This window comes from Rattus rattus, chromosome 16 (assembly GCF_011064425.1).
Source record: "Rattus rattus isolate New Zealand chromosome 16, Rrattus_CSIRO_v1, whole genome shotgun sequence".
Taxonomy (NCBI): Eukaryota; Metazoa; Chordata; class Mammalia; order Rodentia; family Muridae; genus Rattus; species Rattus rattus.
Window position 1 is genome coordinate 14029727 of NC_046169.1, and position 27329 is coordinate 14057055.

General features: G+C 49.9%; 1 protein-coding gene across 1 annotated transcript in view; it reads right to left on the reverse strand.

The window, feature by feature from the left end:
• The window catches only part of Dnaaf5 (dynein axonemal assembly factor 5), a 39648-nt gene extending 22819 nt beyond the window's left edge, over window positions 1–16829 (reverse strand). Inside the window, exons 1-6 of the mRNA XM_032886840.1 lie at window positions 16172–16829; window positions 15304–15488; window positions 13974–14098; window positions 12464–12582; window positions 3994–4226; window positions 2534–2746 (exon numbers count right to left, since the gene is read on the reverse strand). Coding sequence (XP_032742731.1) covers window positions 2534–2746; window positions 3994–4226; window positions 12464–12582; window positions 13974–14098; window positions 15304–15488; window positions 16172–16754 — 1458 coding nt within the window. The 5' untranslated portion in view covers window positions 16755–16829. The remainder of the gene's footprint in view (window positions 1–2533; window positions 2747–3993; window positions 4227–12463; window positions 12583–13973; window positions 14099–15303; window positions 15489–16171) is intronic.
• Between the last annotated feature and the right edge of the window lie 10500 nt (window positions 16830–27329).

Below are 27329 nucleotides of genomic sequence, written 5' to 3' on the forward strand. Positions count from 1 at the left end.
AGTTTACCCGCTAAGAAACCTTACCAGCTCTTGGTTTGTTCTTAAAGAGGTTCTTTTGTTTTTGTGACCATAAGAAATCCAACATCCCAAACTATTTAACATCAAGTGGGTGGGGAAGCAGTGTGGAGCTGTCAACTTTCAAGTTCAAGGGCCCTGAGCCCACTAAACACCTCTGCCCTTTCTTGCTAATAATTCAGATCTGGCAAGAAGAAAGTAATGTGTTCATTCTGGGTTTCTCTGAAGCCTAGAGTCCCTGGACTGAGGAGGAGAACACGCTAGCACACTGGAGCAGAAGGGCTTCTTGGGTCCTTCTGTGCTCTCAAGCTTTGTCAAGTTGGCTCTTGGCTGAGCAATGGTCAATGCTAACAATCTGTACTGCTCTTGCAGGGCATCCAAGTTTAGTTTCCAGCATTCTTGTCAAGTAACTCCAGCTCTAGGGGATTCCTCACCCTCTTCTGGACTCCATGGGCACCTGCACCCATGGGCACACAGACATGTACAAAGCAAAATACATCTTTAAAAAAAAAACCAGCCCCCTTTGCTAGAAGGCTGGACAGTAACTCTCCCCTCAGCTAAGAGCCAGCACAGAGGAGTCTGAGAGGCCAGGAGAGCTACGTTCTCTATTAACATTTTTTTTTTAAAGATTTATTCATTTATTATATATAAGTACACTGTAGCTGTCATCAGATACACCAGAAGAGGGCATCGGATCTCTTTACAGATGGTTGTGAGCCACCATGTGGTTGCTGGGAATTGAACTCAGTACCTCTGGAAGAGTAGCCGGGTACTCTTAACCACTGAGCCATCTGAGCTACGTTCTCTAGAAGTGACACTAAGAAATCAAGTGGCCGGGGAGATGGCTCAGCGGTTAAGAGCACTGACTGCTCTTCCAGAGGTCCTGAGTTCAATTCCCAGCAACCACATGGTGGCTCACAACCATCTGTAACAGATTCTGGTGTATCTGAAGACAGCTACAATGTACTCATATATACTAAATAAAATATTAAAAAAAAAAAAGAAAGAAATCAAGTGGCCACAATTTCCTTGCTGTAAAATTTGTAAGAGATGTAGAAATACCTGCTTAAGACTTCAAGCCACACCTTCCAGAGGGGGAATGTTCTGCTAACCAATATGTAAATGGAAATCAAAGTCACTCTCAGAACCAGTCTAGGGGAACACACAGCTGACAGACCGGCAATTTATCTAGATGAGTTCTGGGAAACATGGACACCCAGTGGTGAGTGTACGAGCATGGTCCTTCCTCATTCCTTCCCAAGACTCCAGCCCTATTCAACTTGGGCTCTGTTATTATTTTATTTAAAAATAAAATGCCTTAGTTTCCTTTTCCTCTTTTTCATTAGGGCAGAGCCTCACTATATTGTCCAGGTTGTTCTTGAACCTGTGATCCTCCAACCTCCCAATGCTGGAATTATAGGTGCAGTGGGTTGACACAGGTTCCTAAGTTTGAATTCTTGGACCCTAGTTGGGACTGTTTGGAAAGGGTTAGGAGGAACGACCTCGTTGGAGGAGGTATGTCACTGGGGGTGGGCTCTGAGGTTTCAAAAGCCCACAGCTTTTCCAGTTAACTTTCTCTCGCTGCCTTGTGCGTGTGGATTGGACATATGTTCTCAGCCACTGCTCCAGCACCAAGCCTGCCTGTGGCCATGCTTCCTGTCATGATATCCATGGATTCTAACCCCCTGAAATCATAAGGCCCCCAATACTTCCTATTATAAACGGCCTTGGTCATGGTGCTTCATCACAGCACTAAACAAGTAACTAAGACACCAGGTGTGTGACACAACAGAAAGGGCTGCACAGAACATCAGGGCTGACATCTGTCAGTCAGTGCTCATCCGTCCTGTGCAGCTTTTCCAGAGCTGAGCCATCTGAGTGCACCAAGGCCTAAACAGGTTTGCTGGCCCGTGAGCAGGACCTAGTCCCCCAATAGGAGGACCGGGGTAGGAGGAGAGGGTATGCTAATGTTGCCCAACATAGCAACCTTCATTTTGCCCTTAGTAGAAACAACCAGAACATATCTCAGTGGTAAAGTCAAGGCAAGGTGGCTCTGGCTCAGTTTAAAGCAAATCTGTCTGCCAGGTCACAGGTGGTTACTTCAAACATAGTATTCAAGTGCTGAGTGACACAGACAAGAATGAGCTCCTGGTCATTCCTGAGGATGTGCTGTTCACACCAATGATGTGGTCTGTAGTCCCTGTCTCCAGGGTAGGACCCAGGACTCCCTCAGACCCATGACCCTATGACCACCCACAGCAGCAAGGCATGCTCCCGGGCGATGGATGCATTCCGAACTGCCATGCCACTGACACTAACAAGAGAAAATCTTAACTTCAATGGCTGGCTGTTGTGGGTGGCCACAGGGCTGAATAGGGGCTGCTGACACCGGCATCTGGGTGTGCTGCTGCCTGTGGGTTAGCCACCATCCGCAGTTACTCAGAGAGTGGCCAGCAGGCTGCCTCCCCTCTTCAGCACTGGGATACTCTGATGCCCAGCCTTCCAGTCACCCACTTACATTCTCAGACCCCTGGCAGATGTACTCCTGGGCCAGCTCTGTGGCTATGACCTTGAGGTGTGGCTGGAGGGCATTGCGGGGGCAGCCGCGGATGACAGAAGCAAGGATCAAGAGGCCCGAGGCCGAGGGTGCTTTCTTCAGCATGGCTAAGATCAGCTTCAGAAATACTTCTGGGCTGACGAAGGTGCCAATGAGCTCTGCGGCTCTCACGCACTGCAAGAAAGAAGGGAGATGCAGAGTTCTGGAAACATGGTCACAGCCAGGGCTCCCACGGGTGACTGGGTTTACCCTACAGGGCTTCCCATCTGTCAGAGGGCATGATTTACAGGACCTGTGGGGTTGCATACACCCTCCTTTCTCTCATGGGGGAGACCAAGGCAAATGGGACCCAGGGCTCTGAAGCCGTGTCTGTCTTTCCTGCCTCATTTGACACCAGCAGCCTAAGTGTCTCATTCATACACTCAATGGCTCCGCACCCTAGGTGACTTGACAGTGGCAAGAACAAGGCTGAGATGCAAAACCAGGAAGCCAAATGCAGCATCGCCAGCCCCACAGCCCCTTGCTGCTGTTTCCATTAACAAAAACCCACAGATGCCAAGACACAGAGCTGGGCAGCAGCGAGGTCTGCCAGGAAGGGGGCTGGAGAAGGAGGCACAAAGACTGTGGTCCCAGCCAGCTCTGCACCTCATCATGGAGCAGACAGGGGCAACACACAGGAAAAGCACAGACACACAGATACAGGAGCACTTCTCACCAGTTCCTCCCTCTCTTTCATACGCCATCTGGGAGATATAAAATCCTTCCTTCTGCCAACCAAACAGAAGTCCACAAGTTTCATGATGATGCTAGGGAGGTAGCTCAGGGAATAGTGTGCCTGCTGCACTACCCGATGACCAGAGTTCAGATCCCCAGCACCCATGTAAAAGGAGGGAAGGGATGACAGCTTCCTGTCATCCCAGTACCCAGGAGACAGACAGAGGGGACCGTGGAGCAAGCCGGCTAGGTAAGACTAGCTGAATCTGTGAGCTTCTGGTTCAGTGAGAGACCCTGCAATCAGTGGACAGCAACTGATATCCAATGTTAAATTTGGGCTTCCATAAGCATGAACACAATTGTACCTGTACTCATATAAGCAAGTGCACACACCACATGGTCATACATATGTAAACACACATGAACGAACTTCCCCTACTTCCCCGCCAAGTTTTGTGTGGAAATGGCATAGTGTGCCTGGGCTGGAAAAGCTGGTCTCTTAGGTCAACTGACTGCTGACAGCCTGGTCACTGGAAGAGGAGCGCTGTTGCACATGCCCTATGAACTCAAAGGCGAAATGAGTTTGCCTTGACTGTAGCTGACTACAAAGGGCAGGAGGAGGGGTCCACACCTTTACCTAGCTGGTGACTACAGATCTGATGTCTACAGGGTTGAGAGCTTTGCCACTTGCATGGGAGGACACTCACGCTGCTGACCACAGCCTTCTCCTCATCGGTGCACGCCTGATGCAGGGTTCTGAGGATGATCTCCAGGTGCTGTGTTATGTGGTCCTCTGCATGCAGCAGCAGCACCGGCAGCAGCTGCGCTGCCTTCAGCCGGGTCCCCACCACCCAGTCGGTGATATCGTGACAGATGGCAGGAAGCACCTTGGAGAGGTTCCTGAAGACCAGCTCTCGGCAGCCCAGGCCAGGACGGCTCTCTAGAGGGGAGAAAATGGGAACCCACAAAGACAGCTCCAGGGTCTGTGTGGAGAGTGGTTAGTCACGCCTACAGTCTGACTGACTGAAAGTTCAGAATGTCAAAACAGAAAGGAGAGCTAGGCTTGGCCGCTTGCAACTGCACTGAGGCAGGAGGATTGCTGCAAGTTTGAGACCAGCTTGAGTTACAGTTCCAGATTATCCTGGGCTGCAGAGCAAGACTCCATTTCAAACAAAACAAAACAAAAAACCAGTCAACCAACTAAAACAAAATACCCAAACCTGCCCTCCCCAAAAGGAAAAGAATGAGGGTCATAGTCATAGTGTAAAGTATTTCTCACCAGGTGGGAGGCACACACTGGAATCAGAGGCAGGTGGATCTCTGATCAAGGCCAGCCTGGTCTACAGAGTGAGTTCCAGGGTAGCCAGGGCTACATAGAAAAACCCAGTCTCAAAAAACAAAACAAAACAGTAAGGCTATACTTATGACAATACAAAACCACAGTGGGACACACTTGCAAACAGTCACCACATACCCTGAAGTAACCTTAGCTCTGGGGCTTCCCGCTGCCTGACCCAATGGCCCTGCATTCTGCACTAGTGTAACCTCCAGCATCTTCACTCAGTGAGCCTGTGCACCACAGGCTCTGTGGGAGTCGCCTATGCCGTGAACACACCAGTTTCCCCATTCATCTGCGAGCTCAGTCCTGACTTGGGGCTGTTTTAAAGGTGCTGTGCTGAACCCCAGTGCACCTGCCTATCTTTTACAGTGGCGGTAGGTACCACGCGCCTTCCCTGCGCTGACACGGCCGGCCTTCAAGGTAGCCTGGAAGCATCTAGCAGCATCTTTTGTATTCCAATTTCCTTTGCCTAATGCCAATGACATTAAGCATGTTTGCAGATTTGAGCTGCTTGTGTTACCATCCTGAATGATGTTTTTTCAAATACTGTCTGTCTAAAAGTTTTGAATTGTTTTTCTTATTGAGTGCTGAGAGTTAAAGTAGTAATTACATTCTTGGTCTTTTTACCTTCTTAACAACATAAACACTCTGTATGCATGTGTTTGCGTGTGCGTGCATGTGTGCGTGCACCAGGGATTGAATCTACCACCTCACCCTTGCTAAGCAAACACTCTACTACTGAACTGTGCCCAGTCCCACGTGGCTATGCCAGGCGGGGAGTCTACCACTGAGCCACAAGCCCCTCACTGGTGGGTTCCAGTCAAGTTTTACTGCTGAGCCACATCCTGCCCCGTCCCTTACTGGTGAATTCTAGATGAACGCTGTGCCTCTCAGCTACTTCCTCAGCCTCTTTTTGAGGCAGGGTTTCACGAAGTTTCCCTCTGAATGCACTTTATAGCCTAGGACTACACTTAGAATTCTCCTGCCTCAGCCTTCAGGCATTTGCCACTAAACCTGGTTGGCCTGCTTTCACGTCCTGGAGGAGGACGGACAGCTCAGTCAGCACTGGCTCTTGGTGTGCAGCGGCGAGCACGCAGGCTACACACACTAAGCAGCTTGGCACACGTGCTGTGGCAGGCAGTCCCAGTGTCCGGTGGGCATGTAGCCAGAGGCTGCTCTGCAGGACAGCATGGTGATGGATGTTCCCACCACACAGGGCACTCACTGGCCCAACTGCTTCCATTTAGCTTCCTGGGAGGATTAAGGATGTTTTTTGAGACAGAGTCTAACTATGCTGCCCTAGCTGGCCTCAAGCTCACAGCAATCCTCCTGCCTTAACTTTTCCAATACTAGGATGGCAAACTCCACCAGGCCTGGCCACTTTTACTTTCTTACAATCACTATAACAAGTAAATGTGACTGTCAGGAACCTGACACGAATTCAGATAAATGCTAAAAAACAGAACAGAGACAAACACTAAGTCCAAAAGCGTGCGTGTTAATTAATGTCCTCAAACACAAGCCGAGCCATCGCTCGGAACCAGGACGAGCTAACCCTCCCACAAGCAGGTACACACTCAGGACCACTTGAAACTGCTGGGTTCTAACTAGTGATTTCCCAGGCCTATCATCCAGCTGCCTCAGAGGCTGTCAGAAGACCCACAAGGTCAACCCCGTGCAGGCAACTCAGACCCTGTCTAAATATGCATCGGTTGGTACTGCTTGCTTAGCATGCATGAAGCCCTGGCTCCACTTCCAGTATCACATAATGAGGATACAGTGGTTTATGCCTGTAAGCATTTTGGATGTGGAGGCAGGGGAATCAAAAGTCAAAAGCCATTCTGAGCTACAGGCTGTTTGAGGCCAGCCTGGGTTATATCTCCTAAAGAAAACCGATACTACAAGTAAAAAGAGGGCAGGAGTATGAGGTCTTAGGTTCAATCTCCGGTATTGTAAACGAATAAACAAAAGCCAAGGCTCAGGAGATGGTTTGGTGGTGAAAAGTCTGAAGATCTGAGTTCCAACCCCATAACCATGTTTAAAAACAGGACAAGGCTGTATATGCTTCTGTAAGCCAAGCACTCTTACGGAGAGATGAAAAGCAGAGGCAGGAGTCTCCTTCAGAGGCTCTTGGGCCAACTAGTTCGAGTAATTAACTCAGCTGCAGAAATGGCAGATCCTGCTTCCAAAACAAGGTGGAAGGCTAGAATCCACTCCACGAAGTCAGCTACGACCATCACATGCGTGCCACGCCTTCTGTGCTGTACACTCACACACGATCGGTAAATCAGTTTTAAACTGTTTATTGTGTGAGTACATGCCACAGCACATATGTTAAGGTCAGAGGACAACTTGTGGGAGTCAGTTCTCCACCATGTGGGCCCTAGGGATGAACTCAGGCAGCAGGCACCTTTTCCTATGGAAGTACCTTGCCAGCCCAAATAAGTAAAATATGAAAAACCCAAAGCTAATTCTCACACCTTACCTCCCTACCTGCAAGTAATAATTAACCCTTTTATACATCTCTGAAGATATTTACAGTGGCAAACACCTTGTGATAGCTGTCCTGGTTGTCAGCTTGACTACATCTAGAATGAACTACAATCCAGAAATGGAGGGCTGTGATCCACATCTTGAGGTTGGAAGACACAGGCTTCTGACTTGGAATTTGATATGGGATGACGCATGCTTTTGATTTAGGTTTTGAGGCATAGTGGCCATGAAAAGCTTAGGCCCAAGCAAGGCAGTACAGGAGACCAAGTGAAAGGCCAGCCTAGGACAAACAAGTTCCAAATCCAGGCACGGTGGTTCACAGCTTTAATCTGGGCCGTACTTCTGCTGGGGGCCTCCATAAGGATATTGGAAGAAGGAAGACTCACCTTCCTCTGCCTGCACTTACTTGCCAGCCCATCTGCTGGAACCTACTTCTCCAGGATTCCAGCTTACGCAGAAGCCCAGCTGAAACACCCAGCCTTGTGGGACCGAGCAACTACTGGGCTCTTGGACCTTCACATCCACAGCTGCCCACTGTTGGGTTAGTTGGACTGCACACTGTAGGTCACTGCAATACAGTCTCTTTAATATAGAGAGACGTTCCATAAATGCTGTGACTCTAGAGAACCCTGACTGATACACTGTTTGAATGCAGACGGTCCCCTCATCAACACCCCCAAATGTCATGACCCAACTCTGTCCTGGGCTGATAGCATTACTTAGGCCACTGTTTCCTGTGTGCCCATGTTTCTTATTTGGGGTGTGGTGGGGTGAGGGGACTGCTCTGTAATAGGCTTCTTTCACTTGGCAGGATTTATTCACGCTGTGACACATGTCCGTGCTTGGTTGAGGAATGTCCTCTCTTGCCATCTCACCTGTATACCTGGTCACTCCCAAATGGGCTCCCATGGGCTGGCTTTCCTCTGGAGCTCACACAGAGAATGTTGCTAGGGAGACAGTTTCATTCCTGCCTGGTGTCTGCCTTGGGGTGGGTGGTAATAAGCACCACGCCTGCCTCCCTAAGAAACCTCCACTGCTTTACCAGTGTCCTTGCGCTGGCTTTCTGCCAGCCATGCTTGTTTCAGTCTAAATTCCCTCCCAGATTTCATTATTTACCGGCTGGTTTACAGACAGGCTAGGTCAGTGGTCCTCATCTGTCTAGCAGTCTATTATTAGCACAGGTAAGCAGGGAGGGAGGCCTTAGGGTCCAAGTCTCACTTCCTCAAGTCCGAGTCCAGAAGTGTCTATACATTTCTTTGACATGATAACGACAACATGGTGGCAGACAAAAAGGCAGAAAAAGACAGCTTAAGTAGGCCATGTCTACAAGAGCCCGTAGAGATGTGAGAGACAATAGACCCTTCAGTAGAGCAGCTATGGACATCTGCAAAGCCAGACACCATGGCAACAGGCAGCCATCCACATAGCTGCCAAAAACCAATGGAAAAGGTGAGGCCATGTCAGGTCCAGTGATGCAAAGGGGATTCCACCTGGAGGGATTGGGGAGGGAGACAGGAAGAAAGATGAAAGCTGGCGCAGAGGTCAAAGTTCACAGTTTCGGAGGGTCAGAGATGCTGGGTTCTGGAAGCAGGGTATCTGACGGCTGTGGAATGGTTCCCTTCCTCTCCTGGCATCTCACTCTTGTCTATCAGGCCTGCTCTGTGCCCTAAGACAGAATGACCTGCCCTTGAGAAGAGGAAAAAGCTTCCGCGGTGCCAGCCAGCTGTTCCTCTCTCTTCCACTCTTATGCGAGTTTGTGTCCTGAATACCCTGATGGAATGTAGGCAGGGCAGACAGATGGATGGGCACAGTGATACACATTCAAACGGAACTCTACTCATTCCCACACCAGCTTTTGTGTTTTGTTTGTTTTTACAAAAAAGAAAGAAAAAAAACGGCCCTGTGCACTACATGCACTCGAGCATGACCAGCAAACAATTCCAGGAGAAAGGCGTTTCAAAGGAAAGCTGCTGCTGCCACCACCACTAAGAGACTTGGAACGTGCTGTCACCAGAGCCCATCCACTGGCGGTGCGCGGGAACTTGAGGACGCTTTATTCAGTAGGAACTGATTTGGAGGCAATGAACTGCAGCCTTCCTGGCTGCCCAACTCAGCGCTTCCTTATAAAATGGCGACGTGAGGCCACAAGGAGCACTTGGCTCAGTGGGTACAGGCTCTGCCATGCAAGCCAGGTGACCTGACTTTAATCCCCAGAGCTCTCGTGAAGGTGGAAGGAGAGAACAACTCCACAAAGTCACAAAGCTGGCTTCTGACCTCCTGTGCTACAGCGCACAGGTGTCCACCCCAAGATGTCCACAGCCACAAAAAGGAGTAAGGTCCTTGCTCCTTTAGGTGCTGGAGAGAGGGCTCAGTGGTTAAGAGTGTTTGCTGCTCTTGCAGAGGACCTGACTGAGTTTGGTTCCCAGCAGCCATGCTGAGGAGCTTAAAACTGCCTGTAGCTCCAGCTCCAGATGATGGCGCCCCCTTCTGGACTCTAAGGGCAGTGCACTTATATACACAGATCCAAGATGCCAACCAGGAACTAAAAAGAAAAACAAGGGGGGCGGAAGGAGGGGGCTGGAGAGATGACTCAGAGGTTAGGAGCACTGACTGCTCTTCCAGAGGTCCTGAGTTCAATCCCCAGCAACCACATGGTGGGAATTACAACCATCTGTAATGGGATCTGATGCACTCTTCTGGTGTGTCTGAAGACAGGGACAGTGTACTCACATAAATAAAATAAATAATTCTTTAAATAAATAAAAAATAAAAATAAGGAGCTGGAGAGACTGCTCAGCAGTAAGAGCACTCACTGCTTTTCCGGAGGACCAGATGTGGGACTTAGCACTCACATTAGGTGGCGCACGACCGTGGCCTTCACAGGCACCAAGCATGCACACAGTTCAGATACATTCATGCAGGCCAAGCACTCATACATATACAATAAAAATAAATCTTTGAGAAAATAAAGTCTTACATTTGTCTAGGCGTGTTGACATTACTACCGTTCAGTCCCAGGCAAGGGGAAGCCTGAACTTGATTAAACTGGCCCCGGTGCTAGCTCAGTGTGTGGTCACTGTGAGTGCTGTGTGTGTGGTCACTGGCCACTGTGAGGGCTGTGTGGCTCAGCCGTGGTCAGGCAGTTCATGCTAGCAGGCTGAAGTCCCCCTTCCATGGCAGAAGAAAGGACATAACATCTTCACCACTCATCGGAGCTCCTTTGTCCCTGAACACTGTTTCAGTTGCCTCTTGGAGCGGAGGCAAATCAAGCCCATGTTTACCTAAGAAGCACTGAGGGTCACTGCTAGGAGCAATCTGGGGGGCTAAGGTTTGATAAGAAGATGCACTGTGCCAAGCAGAGACGTCTGGCCACAAGACAGCACGACTTGACACCCAGAAAGCAGAGTGGCCACAACCAGGAAAGTAACAGGTGATCCAGTGATGGACCCACCCCTTCTCAGTGTCAGACATGTTTTTTGACCAAGTTCACAAACCCACAGCTCTAGTGGGCAGTTTTAGGGATGGAAGGCGTATTTGTACACAGCCCCTTTGTACACAGGTACCAGGACGGTATGCAGAGGCCAGGCCCAGCGGTGGGAGGGGAAACGGCAAGGATGACTAAGGTGAGGGTCTGAGTACAAGTGGTAAGATCTGATGGCCCAAAGGATGCAAAATCATGAGAACCTGAGCTTACAATTCTAACATTACACTGAAGAAACTTCAGGGGCTAATGACCAAATTCATCAAAACCAGTGCTGAGCTGCTGGCTTCTGGGACTCAAACTCTAAATCTACCCCGCTCAGTTGAAGAATGCGCTCTGAGCAGAAGCTACTCTCACAGTCTGGAACCAGAACCACTGAGATGCCTGGCACGACTGCCAGAAACAAGCCTTTGTCCATAACCTAGATCCAAAGAAAGACTTCCAGAATTTGAGCATGGGAAGCCGGTCAGTGCAGACAAAGAGCAGACAAGTCCGTCCCCCATCCCCCACCCCCAAGTCCCTACACTCAAGCCCTCACCTAGCACAAGCGTGGTATCTCTGTAAGACAGTCACTGCCTCCCACAGTCTCCTTGCCTGTGGCAGCAAGATCTGTTACAGATGAGGTAGGGACTTCCTTCCACTTCAAGGCCAGTCTTCCCTGTGGACACTGCTACACTGCCTGTCAACTGTGTGGCATGACCTTGGCTGGAGAGCAAGGGCAGAGCTGCTCAGCTGCTGCACAAAAACCAAGGGGTTGGGATGTAGCTCAGTGGCAGACACTTGGCATTACACATGTGAGGCCCGGAGCTTGAAACTGATTCTCTCCCACACGAAAAAGATAAACACAAACAGCTTACACAACTCAGTTCTACATCTGGAAAGCTGTGCTCTCAACCTGACTTATCAAATTGGAACAGACCCAGCTTACAACTGCTACTGGTACCTTCCTCAGAACTGACGTGGTTTCCTTCTGCCAGCTTCTATGGACAGGGAGGAAGCTCAGGAGCAGAGACTTTGACGTAGGGGAGCTAATAAGAGGCCTGGAGTCAGTAACTCAGCAGAACAGAATTTAGTAGCAGCCTTAGTGTCACTGCTATGTCCACAGACCACCAGATTCCTCCCGATCCTTCCTCTAGGGCTATGAAGAAGCCACCCAGGAGCTGGCGGGGGTGGGACGGGGAGGGACAGTGCTTTTCACTGGTTACATTTCTGTTCTTGCCAGGATGTAATCCTGGTTGGTTTTTGAGAGATAAGCTTGCCTGAAAAGAAGAGTAGGTCTCAAAGCCCATGAGGCCAGCAGCTGGGTTGTGGGCCAAGACCCTCCTCACAGCTGAGCTTGCTAGACAGGAACAAACATGGGCTTGAGTTATGACCATGTGAGGACAAGCAGGTGCCCACCGAAGACCCTGCCTCAAGTGCAGAATATACATGGAAAGTCAAACGCCATGTATCCCTGACCTACAGGCTTAGCTGGCTCTAGGTGAAAGGATGGAGCCTGCCAAGGTGCCCCTCTTGAAACTCTCAGTAGTGCTGCAAAGGCCTGGCCAGCTATAGGTTCCTGCACATGCTCAGAAGGAAACTGTAGACAGCTGACAGAACATCTGGATGCTTCTGGGAAGTTCTCCCCTTCTTTGAAATCGGGCCCAGAGGTGGGAAAAGATCAGGTCCTAAGAGTCAGAGGGCAGAGGCTGGCAGCACCTGGGCCTGCGCCATCCGGGGAAGGAGGCATCCTCTGTGATCCCCAAACAGGGACCTAGCAACCACTGGGCTCAGCAGCACCTCAGGCACCAGTGCCTTCTTCAGGGCCAAGAACAAATGCCCCTCATGGACGTCCCATCTGCTGTGCCCCAGCAGTACCACTCACCGTGCTCAGGGTAGTTAGGAGGAGGAGGCGAAGCAAAGTCCAGCTTGTCCTTTAGATCTGCCTCGTTTTCCTCCTGCCACTGCAGTCCGACCTTCTCCCAGAGGCTGGTGGCTGTCTGTCTGCAACACAGCAAGACAGGAGTGGCAGTGAGGTCTGGATGCCAGGAGATTCCTTCCATGAAGGCCCTGACCACATCAGCCTCAGGGAAACACCTGCTGGGCTGGGGAGAAGGGTTAGGCCACAGGCATCACTTGGCAGAAGTGGCCTTCTGACCAGCTGACTACAGGGTGACAATACCAGCAGGGCCCAACTGAAATATTAAAAAGGCTCAACAGGTCTTAAGGACTGGAGACAGTTCATATGACACAGGACCACACCACACACAGGTCTTAAGGACTGGAGACAGTTCATATGACACAGGACCACACCACACACAGGTCTTAAGGACTGGAGACAGTTCATGTGACACAGGACCACACCACACACAGGTCTTAAGGACTGGAGACAGTTCATATGACACAGGACCACACCACACACAGGTCTTAAGGACTGGAGACAGTTCATGTGACACAGGACCACACCACACACAGGTCTTAAGGACTGGAGACAGTTCATGTGACACAGGACCACACCACACACAGGTCTTAAGGACTGGAGACAGTTCATATGACACAGGACCACACCACACACAGGTCTTAAGGACTGGAGACAGTTCATGTGACACAGGACCACACCACACACAGGTCTTAAGGACTGGAGACAGTTCATATGACACAGGACACACACACACAGGTCTTAAGGACTGGAGACAGTTCATATGACACAGGACCACACCACACACAGGGTCTTAAGGACTGGAGGCAGTTCATGTGACACAGGACCACACCACACACAGGTCTTAAGGACTGGAGACAGGTCATGTGACACAGGACCACACCACACACAGGTCTTAGGGACTGAAGACAGTTCATATGACACAGGACCACACCACACACAGGTCTTAAGGACTGGAGACAGGTCATGTGACACAGGACCACACCACACACAGGGTCTTAAGGACTGAAGACAGTTCATGTGACACAGGACCACACCACACACAGGTCTTAAGGACTGGAGACAGTTCATGTGACACAGGACCACACCACACACAGGTCTTAAGGACTGGAGACAGTTCATGTGACACAGGACCACACCACACACAGGTCTTAAGGACTGGAGACAGGTCATTTGACACAGGACCACACCACACACAGGGTCTTAAGGACTGGAGACAGTTCATGTGACACAGGACCACACCACACACAGGTCTTAAGGACTGGAGACAGTTCATATGACACAGGACCACACCACATACAGGGTAAGGGCATGGGGCAGATTCTTTGGACAGTTCCAGAGCAAAGAACTGCCACGGTAGTGACTGGCAACTAGGGAGAAGCTCTTGTTCCAAGTCAGCATGATCCCAGGGGGTTAGGCGACACGGCCCCACGCACCTGCCCGGGGAGATGCTTACCGGATCTCAGGCATTTCGTCACTGAAGCTGCTGAGTAACAGTGGGATGAGTTTGTGAAAGAAGGAGTATCGGTCACGGAGATTGAGCAGCCATCCCCCCACCACCGAGGTCACTGCCTGCCGGACCTGATGCAGGAGAGTAGAGAAGAAGCAGCTTCACTCACCAGTCCCTGGGAAAGGTGGCTCGGAGTCCTGCTGTGAGGATGTTAGTCCTGAAACAAGGCTGGGCACAGCCCCATCCCTCTGACAAATGAGAGAACCACGGCTGATCCAAAACTTCATGATACCCACTAGCTCTGTCCTGGATTCACTGTCCCCCTAGCAATCAATATATTGTGTTTGTAGTCTTCTTTGTCACCATGATACCTGGGTGTTTCCTGGGTTGTAGTAATGACAGAAGCCACCTCATATGCCACATGACACAACTCCATGAGAATTCGACAGCAAGCGAATGTGGGACAGAAACAACAGCCCTTGCCAGGGTTTGAGTAGAGGTGTAAATGAGGAACTACTGCTTACTGGTTAGGGTTTCTGTTTGGGACAGATGATCACTGGGGTGCTGGCGACAAGTTTGACAGCACTGTGGCTGTAATTCACTATGCTGTGTGTGGGGTACAGGGGATGGAATATAGTACCTCGTGCATGCTGAGCAAGTGCCCTACCTCTGAGACTAGAAACTCAATCCAGTTTCTGAGCAGGGTGAATGGGTGAATCATATGCATGTGAATTATGTGATAGAGAGGGATACAAATAAACAAGATATAAACAAGAGCTGTGCTGGGAGCCTACAGCAGGACACGGGCAGGATCTACTGCACAACCCACCTGCACAAGTGACACGACCCGGAGCGGAGGCTGACAGTCATCACTGCCACCTGCACACATCTTGTTACTGTGTGGGAGTCTGATGGTTGATAGGAATGGCCGTGAGGTGGCAGTTTTCAGTTTTTCTGCCCCTCCTTCCTACCCAACCAGGATCATGTGCCCCTCTTCACCTATTTTCTCCCTTGGGGACAGATCCTGCCTACTCTACCACCAGTCCTTTCTTTGTAGGAGACATTACCACAGGCCACACCAACCTAAGATCTGAGACATGCCTGTTATCTGGGTTCTCCCTTCTTAAAGCCAGTGCTCTGCCTACATTTGGAGGGCTCCTGTCTGCCAGCCCCCTCAGAGGCTTCCAAACCCACCAGCAGGGATTACCCCACCACTCGACCTCCACCCTGTCCTTTCTCTGCAAGGCCCCAAGCATTAGCCTTGTACTGAAATTCAGATGAGCACACGAAGACACATCTACTAATCAAGTACGTGGTTGCAGAAAAATCCTATTACCTGAGGGACATCATCGAAGAGTCTTTGAGCAAAGTGGGAAAGAACATCATCCACCGAATTCCCATTGCCAAACTGGATTACAGTGCCTGTGGCTTCGATGACAGCTACCCGGACCTTCCAGTGCTGGTGGGAGATGGTCTGCATCAGGGGGCCTATGAGGGACTCCGACTGCATGTGGAAGTGCTCTGTGGGATAGGGAGACTGCTGGTTATGAGAAACGGCTGCGGGGGAGGGGGCAAGGGGGGTGAGGGCGGGGTGTTGGCTGTTCTGAGGCTACCACCAAACTTTCCTCTGGACTCATAAACTAGCCTCTGCTAGCCTCAACTCCCACCTTTCCTCTTAGTGGTGCTGGGAGCTGCGTATGCTCCAGGCATCCCGGGGGACATGCACCCATATTTCACAAGGTTGGCTCCCTCCCGGGAAGACTTTCCAGGTGACTATCAGCACTAAGTGGGGCCTCTTAATTTTCCAAACTCTGGCATAGAAGGGAAAGCTCTGATCAAGCCGAGCTGTTAGAATGGTAGAAATAAACGAAAGATGGAGAGAGGCAGCCTCCCTTCACGCAGGAAGTTAGTGATCTGAGTCAGAGACACAGAAGACACTGGAGTAGAAAAACCTAAGTTCACAATCTTGAGTTGTCCTTTTCCACAGGAGTTCCATAACCTTTGCATAAAATGATCATGAAATGGGTATGGCACAGGTCTGCGATTGTAGCAGAAACATCGTTAGGGTTGATGCCAGCCCGGGCTACACGGTGAGATCTTGCCTCGTGCCCCCTCCCATCTGAAATCACCATACGAAGGAACCAGCCCACTTTGGTTAAGTTTCTGGAAATCTAGGTACCTAGGGAAGGGGATCTGACACTTACCCGGAATGGCACGCGCCAGAGCGGCTGCGCACTCGCAACCCTCCCGGCGCACCGCGGCGAAGGGGTCGAGCAGCGCACCCCGCAACGCGCGCACCGCGTCGTCCAGGTGGGGCGCGAGCGCGGCGCCGCCCAGGTCCACGGCCAGGTGGAGCAGTTGCACGAGGGCAAGACGCAGCTCTTCGCAGGGTTCAGGCGGTGGCCGCGTGGGTTCTGGTCGGGCAAGGCGTGCGGTGAGCGCGGGCAACAGGCGCGGCAGAGCATCGCGGGGCCGCGCGGCACGGCGAAGGCCTAAGTCCAGCAGGTGAGCAGCCAGCGCGCGGCAGCCCTCGGCTGGATCGGTCAGAAGTCGCAGCAGGCGAGGCAGCAGCAGACGAGCCCATGGGCCCTGGAAGGCAGCGGAATCCGTTCCGGGCCGCACCGCCTCTTCCAGTGCGTGCTCCAGAGCTTCCAGAGCGCGCCGCCGCCCCAGCTTACTTTCGGTCTCCAGTCCCGGTAACAGGCGACCTAGCGCGCGGGTCAGTTCCGCTGCTTCATCCGCCTCGGCGAAGCCCGCGACCACCTCCGCCTCCGCCGGCGCCGCCATCTTGAGCGCGTTGCTTGTCTCCAAGGGAACCGGCGCTAGTACGATGGTCGTAGCACGCTTTACGGCAAGACTTCCGGCTGACTCGGTTGCTCGAGGCAGCGTGTGCGCGTCTTAGGAGTGGTGCTGGGGGAGGGGTAGGGAGTAAGGGGTAAAGGGCGGGACCAGGGGAAGTGGGCGGACAAAGGGCTTAGAGGGCGGAGTAGCGGGCAGGGGGACGAGAGAGGGGGCGAAGAGAAAGTGTTATTGGCTGAGTCTAGGAGTCGAGGGTGGGGCGAGAATCTCGAGTGCGAGGCAGGAGGCAGCAAGCTCCTCAAGGGCCTTGGGTAGTGGGCGGTACGAGGGGGTGGTAGGCGGGACACAGGCCTCTTGGGTAGAGGCTTAATGTAAGGAGTGGGGAATAACGTGTAATGGGAGGGAAAAGAACCAAATGGGCGGGGCGTGGACTTTGGGAGCGTTGCAGGAGGTGGCAGGCGGAGCGTTGGCTTTTGTAGGCGGGGCGAAGAATAAGGGATTACGGGAAGGGGGGGGGGGCAAGGGGTAGTGGGTTTGGTAGGGGGTAGGTGGGCGGGACATGAGCCGCGCAGCTGGCGGACAAGGTTCAGTGGGTGGGGTACAGGTTTGGGGAAGGAACATAAAGCTCAAGGGAAGGGGTGGGGGGTGGGGGGCTGAGTAGGGTGAAACTTGAGGAATGAGGGGCCTGAGACAAGTACTGATAGGTGGGACGCAGGCCTTGGGGCGTGGCAAATGGCTGGGGGCGGGGTCAAGGGTGGGGCTGGCCAGTCCCTGAGTCTGGAACTTGGCCAGGGTGGCTCTCCTCCTGCTTGCTTGCACCTTCAGGTTCCTTTCCTCAGGGGCAGCTTAAATGAGGTTCTTTCGAATAGGTGATCCTTACTCAGAAGTCATGGAGAAGGCAGGTGCGGATATACCACACAGGTTCTACCTCAGTTTAGACATGCATTATCCTCGATGGCTGGAAGTGTTTTAGAGGGACAGAGATGGTATTGCCAGTGGTCAGGGCCCCTGCTGGGCACTTCCTAGTCCTGGTGCTGAGCCTGACTCAGTGCTTCATGACCTTTCCAGGACGCAGAATAGGGTGTGGGTGCTTCCAGACCTGGGCATCCAGACACATCACATCTGAGAACAGGCCTGTGATGTTAGGAGTTGGGTTTTATGACAAATTTGACCCTTTTGTTTTGTTCTTGACATTAGTTTTGTGGAAAATTGGTGTTCCACAGGTGACCTCTAGGTGTTTTGAATGTGGCGGGGAAGCTCTAGGGAACCATGTTAAATGGCTCAGGATAACAAAAGAGTTGTAAAGAGAGGTGATTGGCTGAGCAAAGGCCTGGCATTAATGGTGTCTGGGACTGTGCCTGGACTCATAGGCTAAAGTCTTAAGCCTGGTACATCGGAGTGTGATTGTTTGGAGACAGGACCTTTGCAGATGTCAAGATTGAGACATTGGGGCTAGCTGCTATCCTCATAAGGGTAATTGGGCGTAGATGTGCAAGCCATGAGAAGGCTTTGTAAATGTTAGGTGGGCAGACATCAAGCCCAGAGAAGCAGCCCTCCCAACTTCATCTCAGACTCTAGCATCCCGGTATGTGAGGTTTAGGGTCCGCCTTGAAAGCCGAAGCTTATGGTGCTTGTCTGTGGTCAGGGGAGTTCTGAGGGGAATGAGAAAAATAGAAGTGTTTTGTAAGGAGCAAGGGAATGTGCAGGACAGCTAGAATGGCCTTTGTCTCAACGCAGGGAGCCAAGGAAGATGCTTTAAGCGGAGCACCGAGGCTAAGTCTGCACTTTTGAGGGTGATTATGGTTGCTGTAAAGACTGAGGTGGGCCAGCAGGAATGGCCTGTAGGTCTTATGAGCGGTAATGAGTTCACCTTTCCCATTCCTCCCATCTAAATACCCGACGAGTAACAGCCAGTAGGAAAAGGACTTGAGAGTTGAAATATATACATTGGCCTGGAACTCAGAACTGGAGCTGTGTCCCGAGTTTCCTTTTTTTCTTTCTTTTTTTTTTTTTTTTTTTTTTTTTTTTTTTTTTTTGGAGCTGGGGACTGAACCCAGGGCCTTGTGCTCACTAGGCAAGCGCTCTACCGCTGAGCTAAATCCCTAACCCCGGAGTTTCCTTTTTCACTGATTTCTGAGCCAGGGCTCCAGAGAGGTCAACACAAGATGGTCAACAGATACAGACAAGTCTTCTGGAAAAACCCTTCTCTCTGGCCAATGGCAAGAGGGACCTAGAGCAGTGCCCAACAGAGACCTTGAACAATGCTCCAGTCCTAGTCCACAGTCTGTCCCCAGGACAGTGTCAGAGCACCTCTAGCTTCATCTGACCCTGCCTGCACTTGGGGGTGCCAGTGGGGACCACATAGGTAGTGTTGTGAAGCTGCCTGTCAGCGTGGAAAGCCATATACATTCTGCTCATCCTCAGCAGGGTGGACCACAGGGATACACCATCATAACCCCACAGATGACATCAGCAAGGACTGAGTAGCCCCACAAGTACCAGAGAATCAAGCAGACCAGGAGAGCAAGGGGAGGATTCCAAAGACAAAGCCACCATTGGAACAAGAGCTACAGAGGCAGGCCAGATTGTACATGTGACATACATCCACACACTGGCATTAGCAGCTCGCTGCCTGCTAACGTAGAAGATTTAAATAGAAGCTGGAGTCTCCAAACAGAGTAACCCAAATGTCCGGCGTACATTCCAAGAACATTGACAATGTGAATGTAAAAAGGCTGCTCACTGAAATGGATGCCAAAAGGAGCCATCTGCCAAAGACTCGTCGACAACCATGAAAGTTGCTTTCAGAAGTAATTAGAAGAAAAAGTGATTACAAACTCATTTAAAATGGAAAAGAATTAAGTTAGCAAAGAAAAAGAAATTGTAAAGCGCCAAGTGGAGATTATAGAATTTGAGAAAACCAGAATAACACTGTCCATCATTAGAAGGATACAGTGGTAGACTAGAGATGATGGAGTGCTAGAACTTTCTTGGAACTGAAGAACAAAGAAAATAGTATAAAGCGTGAGCCTAAGCCAAGTTTGGTGGAATATGCCTGAAATTGCAGCGCTGAGGAGGGCGAGGCAGAAGGATGGAAGGTTCTGGGCTGAACATACATCCTGTCTCAAGTAAAAATAAAACTCCTGAGTCTCAGAACTTTGTGGGATGATTCCTAGTTCATCTGCACTCCAGAACACTGAGGCAGAGTTGTGGAGCTAAAAGAAGTAATGGCTGTAAATACCCACAAGTCAAAGACTATGCAGATGCGAGAGGCTGAGTAAGCTTTGATATGGTCAATCTGCCAGAACCCCATACCAAGGTACATCATAATTAACCTTTTTATTTCTCTGCTATCTATTCTGCCATTGGTGCGCATGTAATACACACACACATACACCCAGAGACAGACAGAGACAGACAGACAGACACACACCCAGAGACAGACAGACAGACACACACACATACACCCAGAGAGAGACAGAGACAGACAGACAGACACACACATACACCCAGAGAGAGACAGACAGACAGACACACACATACACCCAGAGAGAGACAGAGACAGACAGACAGAGAGAGACAGAGACTGACTCACTCAGTAGGCAAGGTTCCCATTGGCCCTGAACTCAGAGGACTGCCTGCCTTCCTGAGTGCTGGGATTAAAGGCATGCACCAGTACACCTGACCTTATCTATGTTTTTGAAGCAGGGTCTTACACCACGGACTGTCCTTGAGTTTGAGCCAGTTCTGTTCAGTTTCCCAAGTGCTAGGATTACGGACGTGAACCATCACACCTGGCTTTAGTTAAACATTTGGCAACCCGAGTAAAGCAAAACCTTGCCTGTCAATGAGAAATGACACGTTGCAGGTAGGGGAGAGGCAGTCTCAACCAGATCTGGCTGCTTCTCTGGGGCTTCAGGAGCCAGAAGGAAGGACACAGGATTCTTCACACTTGTGAAGAAAACTGTTAACTGTGAATTCTGTCAAGCAAAATATCCTTCAGGAATGAAGGGGGAATCAGGCATTCTCAGGGAAAAAGGCAAACCAGTATTGCTAACAGAACTACCTGCAAGGGGTGTCTAAGGGAACTTCTCTAAGCCCAGGGGAACCAATCAAGAGAAAACTGATTGTCAGACAGCTGGAGAGCATGGTGGAATGGCTAATGAGTAGCTGCTGGCCATGTGGCAGAGTATAATGAGTGCTTCCCAGTTCCGTGTACTGAAATTTAATCCCTACTGTGTTGTACAAAGAGGCGGGATGGTAATGCAGTTATGACAGAGTTAGAGCCCAGGAAAGTAATGGACTTAAATAAGGTCACCAGGGAGGAGTCCCAATGACTGAACCCTGGTGACTTCACGAGAAAAGTGTATTAGTCACTTGTCTGTTGCTATGATAAAACACCATGACCAAGGCAACTGTCTTAGGGTTTCCATTGCTGTAAAGAGACACCATGACCACAGTGACCCTAATAAAAGACAATATTTAATGGGGTCTGGCTTACAGTTTCAGAGGTTCAGTCCATTGTCATTCATGTCGAGAAGCATGGCTGCATACAGGCAGACATGGTGCTGGAGGACTGGAGAGTTGTCCATTTTGGCCCACAGGCAGCATAAGGGGTCAGTGTGCCACACTGGGCGGAGCTTGAGCATAGGAGACCTCAAAGCCATAGTGACACACTTCCTCCAACTAGGCCACACCTCCTAATAATGCCACTCCCTATGGGCTAAGTGTTCAAACACATGAGTCTAGAGGGGCCGTACCTATTCAAACCACCACAGCGACTTACAGAAGGAAGAATTTATTTTGGCTTATGGTTCCAGAGGGATGAGTCCATCATGGTGAGGAGGCATAGCCACAAATAGCTGGGGTGATATCAGGAGCAGGGAGCGGAGAGCCCATGTCCCCAACTACAATCAGTTAGAGAGCAAACTGGAAGCAGGCCACAACTTTTAGCTCTCTAATCCAGCCTCCCCTCACCCTGCCCCAAGCATAAGGCCATCTCTCTAAATGTACTACTCAAATACCATCGACAACCAGAGGACCATGTGTTCAAACACCAGACCCTATTCGGGGACATCTTCACTTATGCTACCACATTTCACTTCTATCCACAAGCCCCATGGCCACATCCTAAAGCAAAATGCATTTAGTTCAACTCACACGTCCCTGTAGTTTTCTATAGTTTCGACGCTTTCAAAAGCCCAAAGCCACTCTGGCAACCGTAAATAAAAAGGCAAATCACACACTTCCAACATATACATAGAATAAACATTACCATTCCAAGGGGAAGGGTATGGGACAAAGTCGGGAAATACTGGACCAAAGCAAGATGGAAACCCAGTAGGGCAAACACCAACTCCTACAGCTCCACATCTGGGGTCAAAGGGCTCAGATGGCTCTTCCCCTCCAACCTTGCTGCCTCCCCCTTGGGCTACTTCCATTCCCTTTCTCTGTCTCTCTCTGACAGACCATGGCTCTGGCATCTTCAATCCAGGTTTCATCGTTGCAGCTTCACCTCGTAGTCTCTGGGGCCTTCCCACAGGGACTTCCCTACCACTTACTGCCTAGCCTCAGGGACTCGCTTAGACCACAGAGGAAGAATCCATAGGCTTGCTTTTTTTTTTTTAATTCTTTTTTTTTCGGAGCTGGGGACCGAACCCAGGGCCTTGTGCTTGCTAGGCAAGTGCTCTACCACTGAGCTAAATCCCCAACCCCGAATCCATAGGCTTTCAGTCTTACATCCTCCATGTGTCTGAAGTCAGCGCCTCCTGGAGGACACTGCCAAGTGCTTGGAATGAACTCTGTCCTTGAATCCTGTTTGCCATGGCTCTTGTTGTTACTTAAAGAAGAAAAACGTATGTATGGGGGCTTTGCCTGCGTGCACATTTGTGTGCCACAAGTGTGCCCGGTTCTCTGGGAGGCCAGAGGAGGGCATTGCATCCTCTAAAGGTGATTGCAAGTCGCTACGTAGGTGATAGGATTTGAACCCAGTTTCTTTAGAAGAGCAACTGATACTTTTAACCACCGAGCCATTTCTCCAGCCCCCGTTATTGCTTTCTAGGAGTAGAAAACTTAAGCCTTTTGCTTTCACAACTGAAAGCTTAAGTGGGTGGGGTCATCCCCCAAGCGCACCCTTCCCTGTGTTCTAAGTGTGGATCAGGCCTCTCCCTAATGGTGCTTCTCTCCTTCTGACATAGGCTCCTTCTGTAACACTAAACCTCCTAATGGTCTTTTTCTGTTCCAAGCCATACATTATGTATGTCTTTCTGCCTCACTCATTTTTCACTGTAGACATGCCTAAGTGTTACCAGGAACAATCACACTGCAGATTTGGTGTTGTGCCATCTTAAAAATGTGCTCTGCCAAAGAAAGTAGTCCATTCTCTTTGAAATGTATCCTTGAGCTGGGCCTCCATGGTTCGCTTTACTCTCAGCCTCCTACTCTACCTCCGCAAACAGCACCACCAGCTGGGGATGGGGTATTCATAGGACCAGCCTATGGGGGACATTTTCCACACTCAAATCACCACAAGAGGCAAACACACACACACACACAAGTGTGCATACATAGACTGTTCGAATTGCTGTGACCAAATGCTTGGCAGGAACAGCTTAAAGGGAAAATTAAAGGGAAAAGGGTTGATTTTGGCCATGGGCTCAGAGAGGTTTGGGGCTACACATGCTTGGTTCCATGGACTTAGAAAGACCATCATTGGCAACAAGGATATATGGCAGAGGGAACCGGTCACCTTTTGTCAAATAGATAGCAGAGTCAGAAGGAAAGAGAGGTCTAAGGACCTATGCCCCTACTGATGTCCTACTTTGGTCCCCCCATCCTAGTTTTCAGAACGTCCCATGATAGTACCACCAGCTGGGGACCAAATGTGCCAACAGGAGGCTGAGAGAGATACTGCATATCCCGGACCATAACAGCGGCACTCGCTTTGTATTGTCAAGCGATGTTGATGCAGCCTCAGGATTCTGCTGACCAGAAGGCCATCTGATACAGCGTCTTGGCCTTCAGCCTCTGGATTCATAAACCAAGCTATTCATTACAGACGTCACTCAAATGGGTTTCTGTCAGTGACAGCAGACCTACATCCCAGCTTCATGTAATTGCTTCATTATTGATAGTTGAAGCAAAAAGATGTGTAAGAAGGATAAGACTGGGGCTGGAGAGATGGCTCAGTGGTTAAGAGCACCGACTGCTCTTCCTGAGGTCCTGAGTTCAAATCCCAGCAACCACATGGTGGCTCACAACCATCTGTAATGGGATCTGATGCCCTCTTCTGGTGTGTCTGAAGACAGTGACAGTGTACTCATATACAATAAATAAAATCTTAAAAAATATTAAAAAAAAGAAGGATAAGACTAATAGGCCTTGGTAAATTTGATTGAAATACACCATGTAGATGTGTGAAATGTGAAATGTATATTATATGCTAATAAAACATTTAAATGTTTAAATTACATTTCGTGTGTGAGTGTGTGTGTGTGTGTGCGTGTGTGTGGACACACAAGCATGTGTAGAAGTCTGAGGGCAACTTGCAGGACTGACTTCTCTCACATGGGTCACAGAATGAACTCAGGCCCATCTAACTTGGTATTAGTGCCTTTACTGCTGAGCCATCTCACTGCCCCAAAACATTAAAGAAGTATTTAACACGGAGTAGCTGTTGTTCCTGTAGAGAGTAGTATAGTTATATTTAAAGGAAAGTTAAGTCTTATGCTTTCCATGCCACACATGGGCAAACACACTGGTAGGCAGCTCTGTCACTCCTGGATGCAGTACTGTGTAGAGCGGCCTGTTAGGCCACTGTTAGGACAGGACTGAATGTGGCGATTGGCCCACAGACATTATAAAGTAGAACCCTAGAAAGTGCTGGCTGTGTGCTGTTCTGCTCCACACGGGACCTAGAAATGTGAGAGCACAGCGGGCCACAGGCAAGCATGGGAAAGGCGCATCAGAGGGAAAGGAAACTGACCATGAGTGGAGCTTGTGAGGTGGAGCAGTGGGCAGGAGTGCTCGTCACACAGGACGGATCTCCAAACCCACATGGAAGGCTAGGTGGGTGCTGTGCATCTGTAATCCCAGGGGCAAAATGGAAGGTGGAGATAGGAGAGTCAGTCGTCAACTCAAGAAACAGCTACAGCACCGCACGGAAACAGAAGCCAGAGAGACTGTGTTAACATGGTTGAAAACAAGGAGTGTCTCCTGATCGTTCTTCTCTGATCATTGCTTTTTTGTGGACAGACACACACACACACACACACACACACACACACACACACACACACACACACACGACAGACATGCACGCACATGCACACACATGTACATACTAAGTAAAACTTTAAACATTGAAACACAAGAAACCAGGTGTGTTGCTGCCCACCTGTGACCCTACTGCTCAGAGGCTGAGGCAGGAGGATGGCCTTCTGTTGTGCAGTCACTCTTCTGTCCTGGGCTCTATAATGAGATTGTCTCAAGAAAAAAAAAAAAAAGAAAGAAAAAATAAATAAAGGATGAGAAACATAAAGAAATGGTGTTTATAATTTAAAAGCTCCTCATAGTGTAGATTGTGCCCCAGACATATTTTTTAAAAAAGATCTATTTTGTATGTCTGTTCCGTGCATGTTCAGTGCCCTTGAGGCCAGAAGAGAGTATCTGATCCCCTGAATAAGAGCGTTTCGGGTGGTTGTGGGTTGCCATGTATGTGCTGGGAACTAAACTCAGGACTGTACAAGAGCAGCCAGTTCTCTTAACCACTGAGCCATCGGCCTGGCCCTGGTGGTTTTGCTGACACGAAATTCACACACTTAATGAGCAACTATAGTCTTTCAAGAAAGCGAGAAGGGGATGCTTCCCAATTCATCTCATGAGGGCAGCCTTATGCCTGTGATCTCACAGGACAAGTCCTGATAGGCTGTTTAATGGAGTCCAGATGCCAGAATCCTAAAGAAAACACTGACAAGTCAATTGAGAAGTAATTATTTTTTATCTTATTTTATTATTTTTTATCTCATTTATTTATTTTTGGTTTTTCAAGTCAGGGTTTCTCTGTGTAGCCCTGTCTATTCTAGAACTTGCTCTGGAGACCAGGCTGACCTCAAACTCAGAGATCCACCTGCCTCTGCTCCCCTAGTGCTGAGATTAAAGGTATGTACCACCACCGCCTGGCAATATAATGAATATTTTTTTTAAAAAAGGTTAAGACAATCAAATTGAGCTGATACTAATGCAAGTTAATAAAAATAATTCAGGGGGTTGAGGATTTAGCTCAGTGGTAGAGCGCTTGCCTAGGAAGCGCAAGGCCCTGGGTTCGGTCCCCAGCTCCGAAAAAAAAGAACCAAAAAAAAAAAAAATAATAATTCAGGGTTGGGAATGTGGCTCAGTTGGTAGCGTGCTTGCCTAGTATTCATGAAATCTTGGGTTCCATCCCCAGCACTATTTAAACCAGGAACGCTGGTGCATTCCTGTAACCCCAGCACTCAGGAGGATTGGGGGTTCAAGGTCATCTTCAGCAGCATACAAGGTTTAAAACCGTAAGATCCCATAGATGTTTGCAGCATTTGGCGATATTGACACGGATAAACCTTCAGTTAATTAGAAACGGAAGGGAACCACATAAGTCAGATCTATAAAAGTCTTGGAAGTGTATTTGCCAAAGTAACCAGCAACAGTTTCCCCTGCGTGTAAACCTGCTGTGGGGCCTGGGCTGGGTTCCACACATGCCAGTGGAAAGTGGTGGAAGGAATATGCCTGGCCGTTCGTAGCCCTTGAGTTGAGGAGATCTGGCAGCTGCTTCACGCCCATCAGGACAGGTGCACCAAAACTCCAAGGAACAACGTTACATGGAAGATACCTTCTCGCTGGAACTCTCTGGTACCGGGGCAGCCTGGCGAATCTGCTCCAAGCCTTTTACTCTGCAGTTCAAACCAGCATCCTCTTTGGAGGAGGGAGCTATGGAGCTGAGGAAGGATCTTCCTGCCCTGGTCCTCTTCTGGGGCTGATACGTGCACAACCATCTTTTGTTTGCTTGATTTGGTCTTAGGAGATGGAACCCAGGGTCTCCCAAGCTGCTTTAGTGCTCTGTCATGGCTGCATGGCCACCTCTCACCCACGTTCTCAGTAGCATTATGCCTAAATGGCCTAAAGATGAAAGGCCCAGAGGTCTGTCGCTGGTAAAAAGACACATGTGGCCTGACACACAGGAATATGAGTCAACCTTAGGAAGTGATGGCTCACCATCTCATGGGTGAGCCGTGCGCAGAAGGGTAAGGCTGTGAATCTGCTTACAGAAGGCAAACAGCATGGAGGACTTGGGGCTGTGCACCTGAGTTGCCATGCATGATCCACTGTGGGACAGATGAGCCATCTGAGGAGGGGATGGCGGAGTGAGAAGGGGGAGGACAGGTTCGTCTGTCCCTCAGCTCCCATAGAACAGCCCTGTGGAGGAAGACAAATGTTTTCCTCCCCCTTCTGATGTGATCTTAATGACCTCACAGCCTCTAGCATGTAGGCGTTGACATCTTTATGGGTTTATATCTTCCTTCTTTTTTA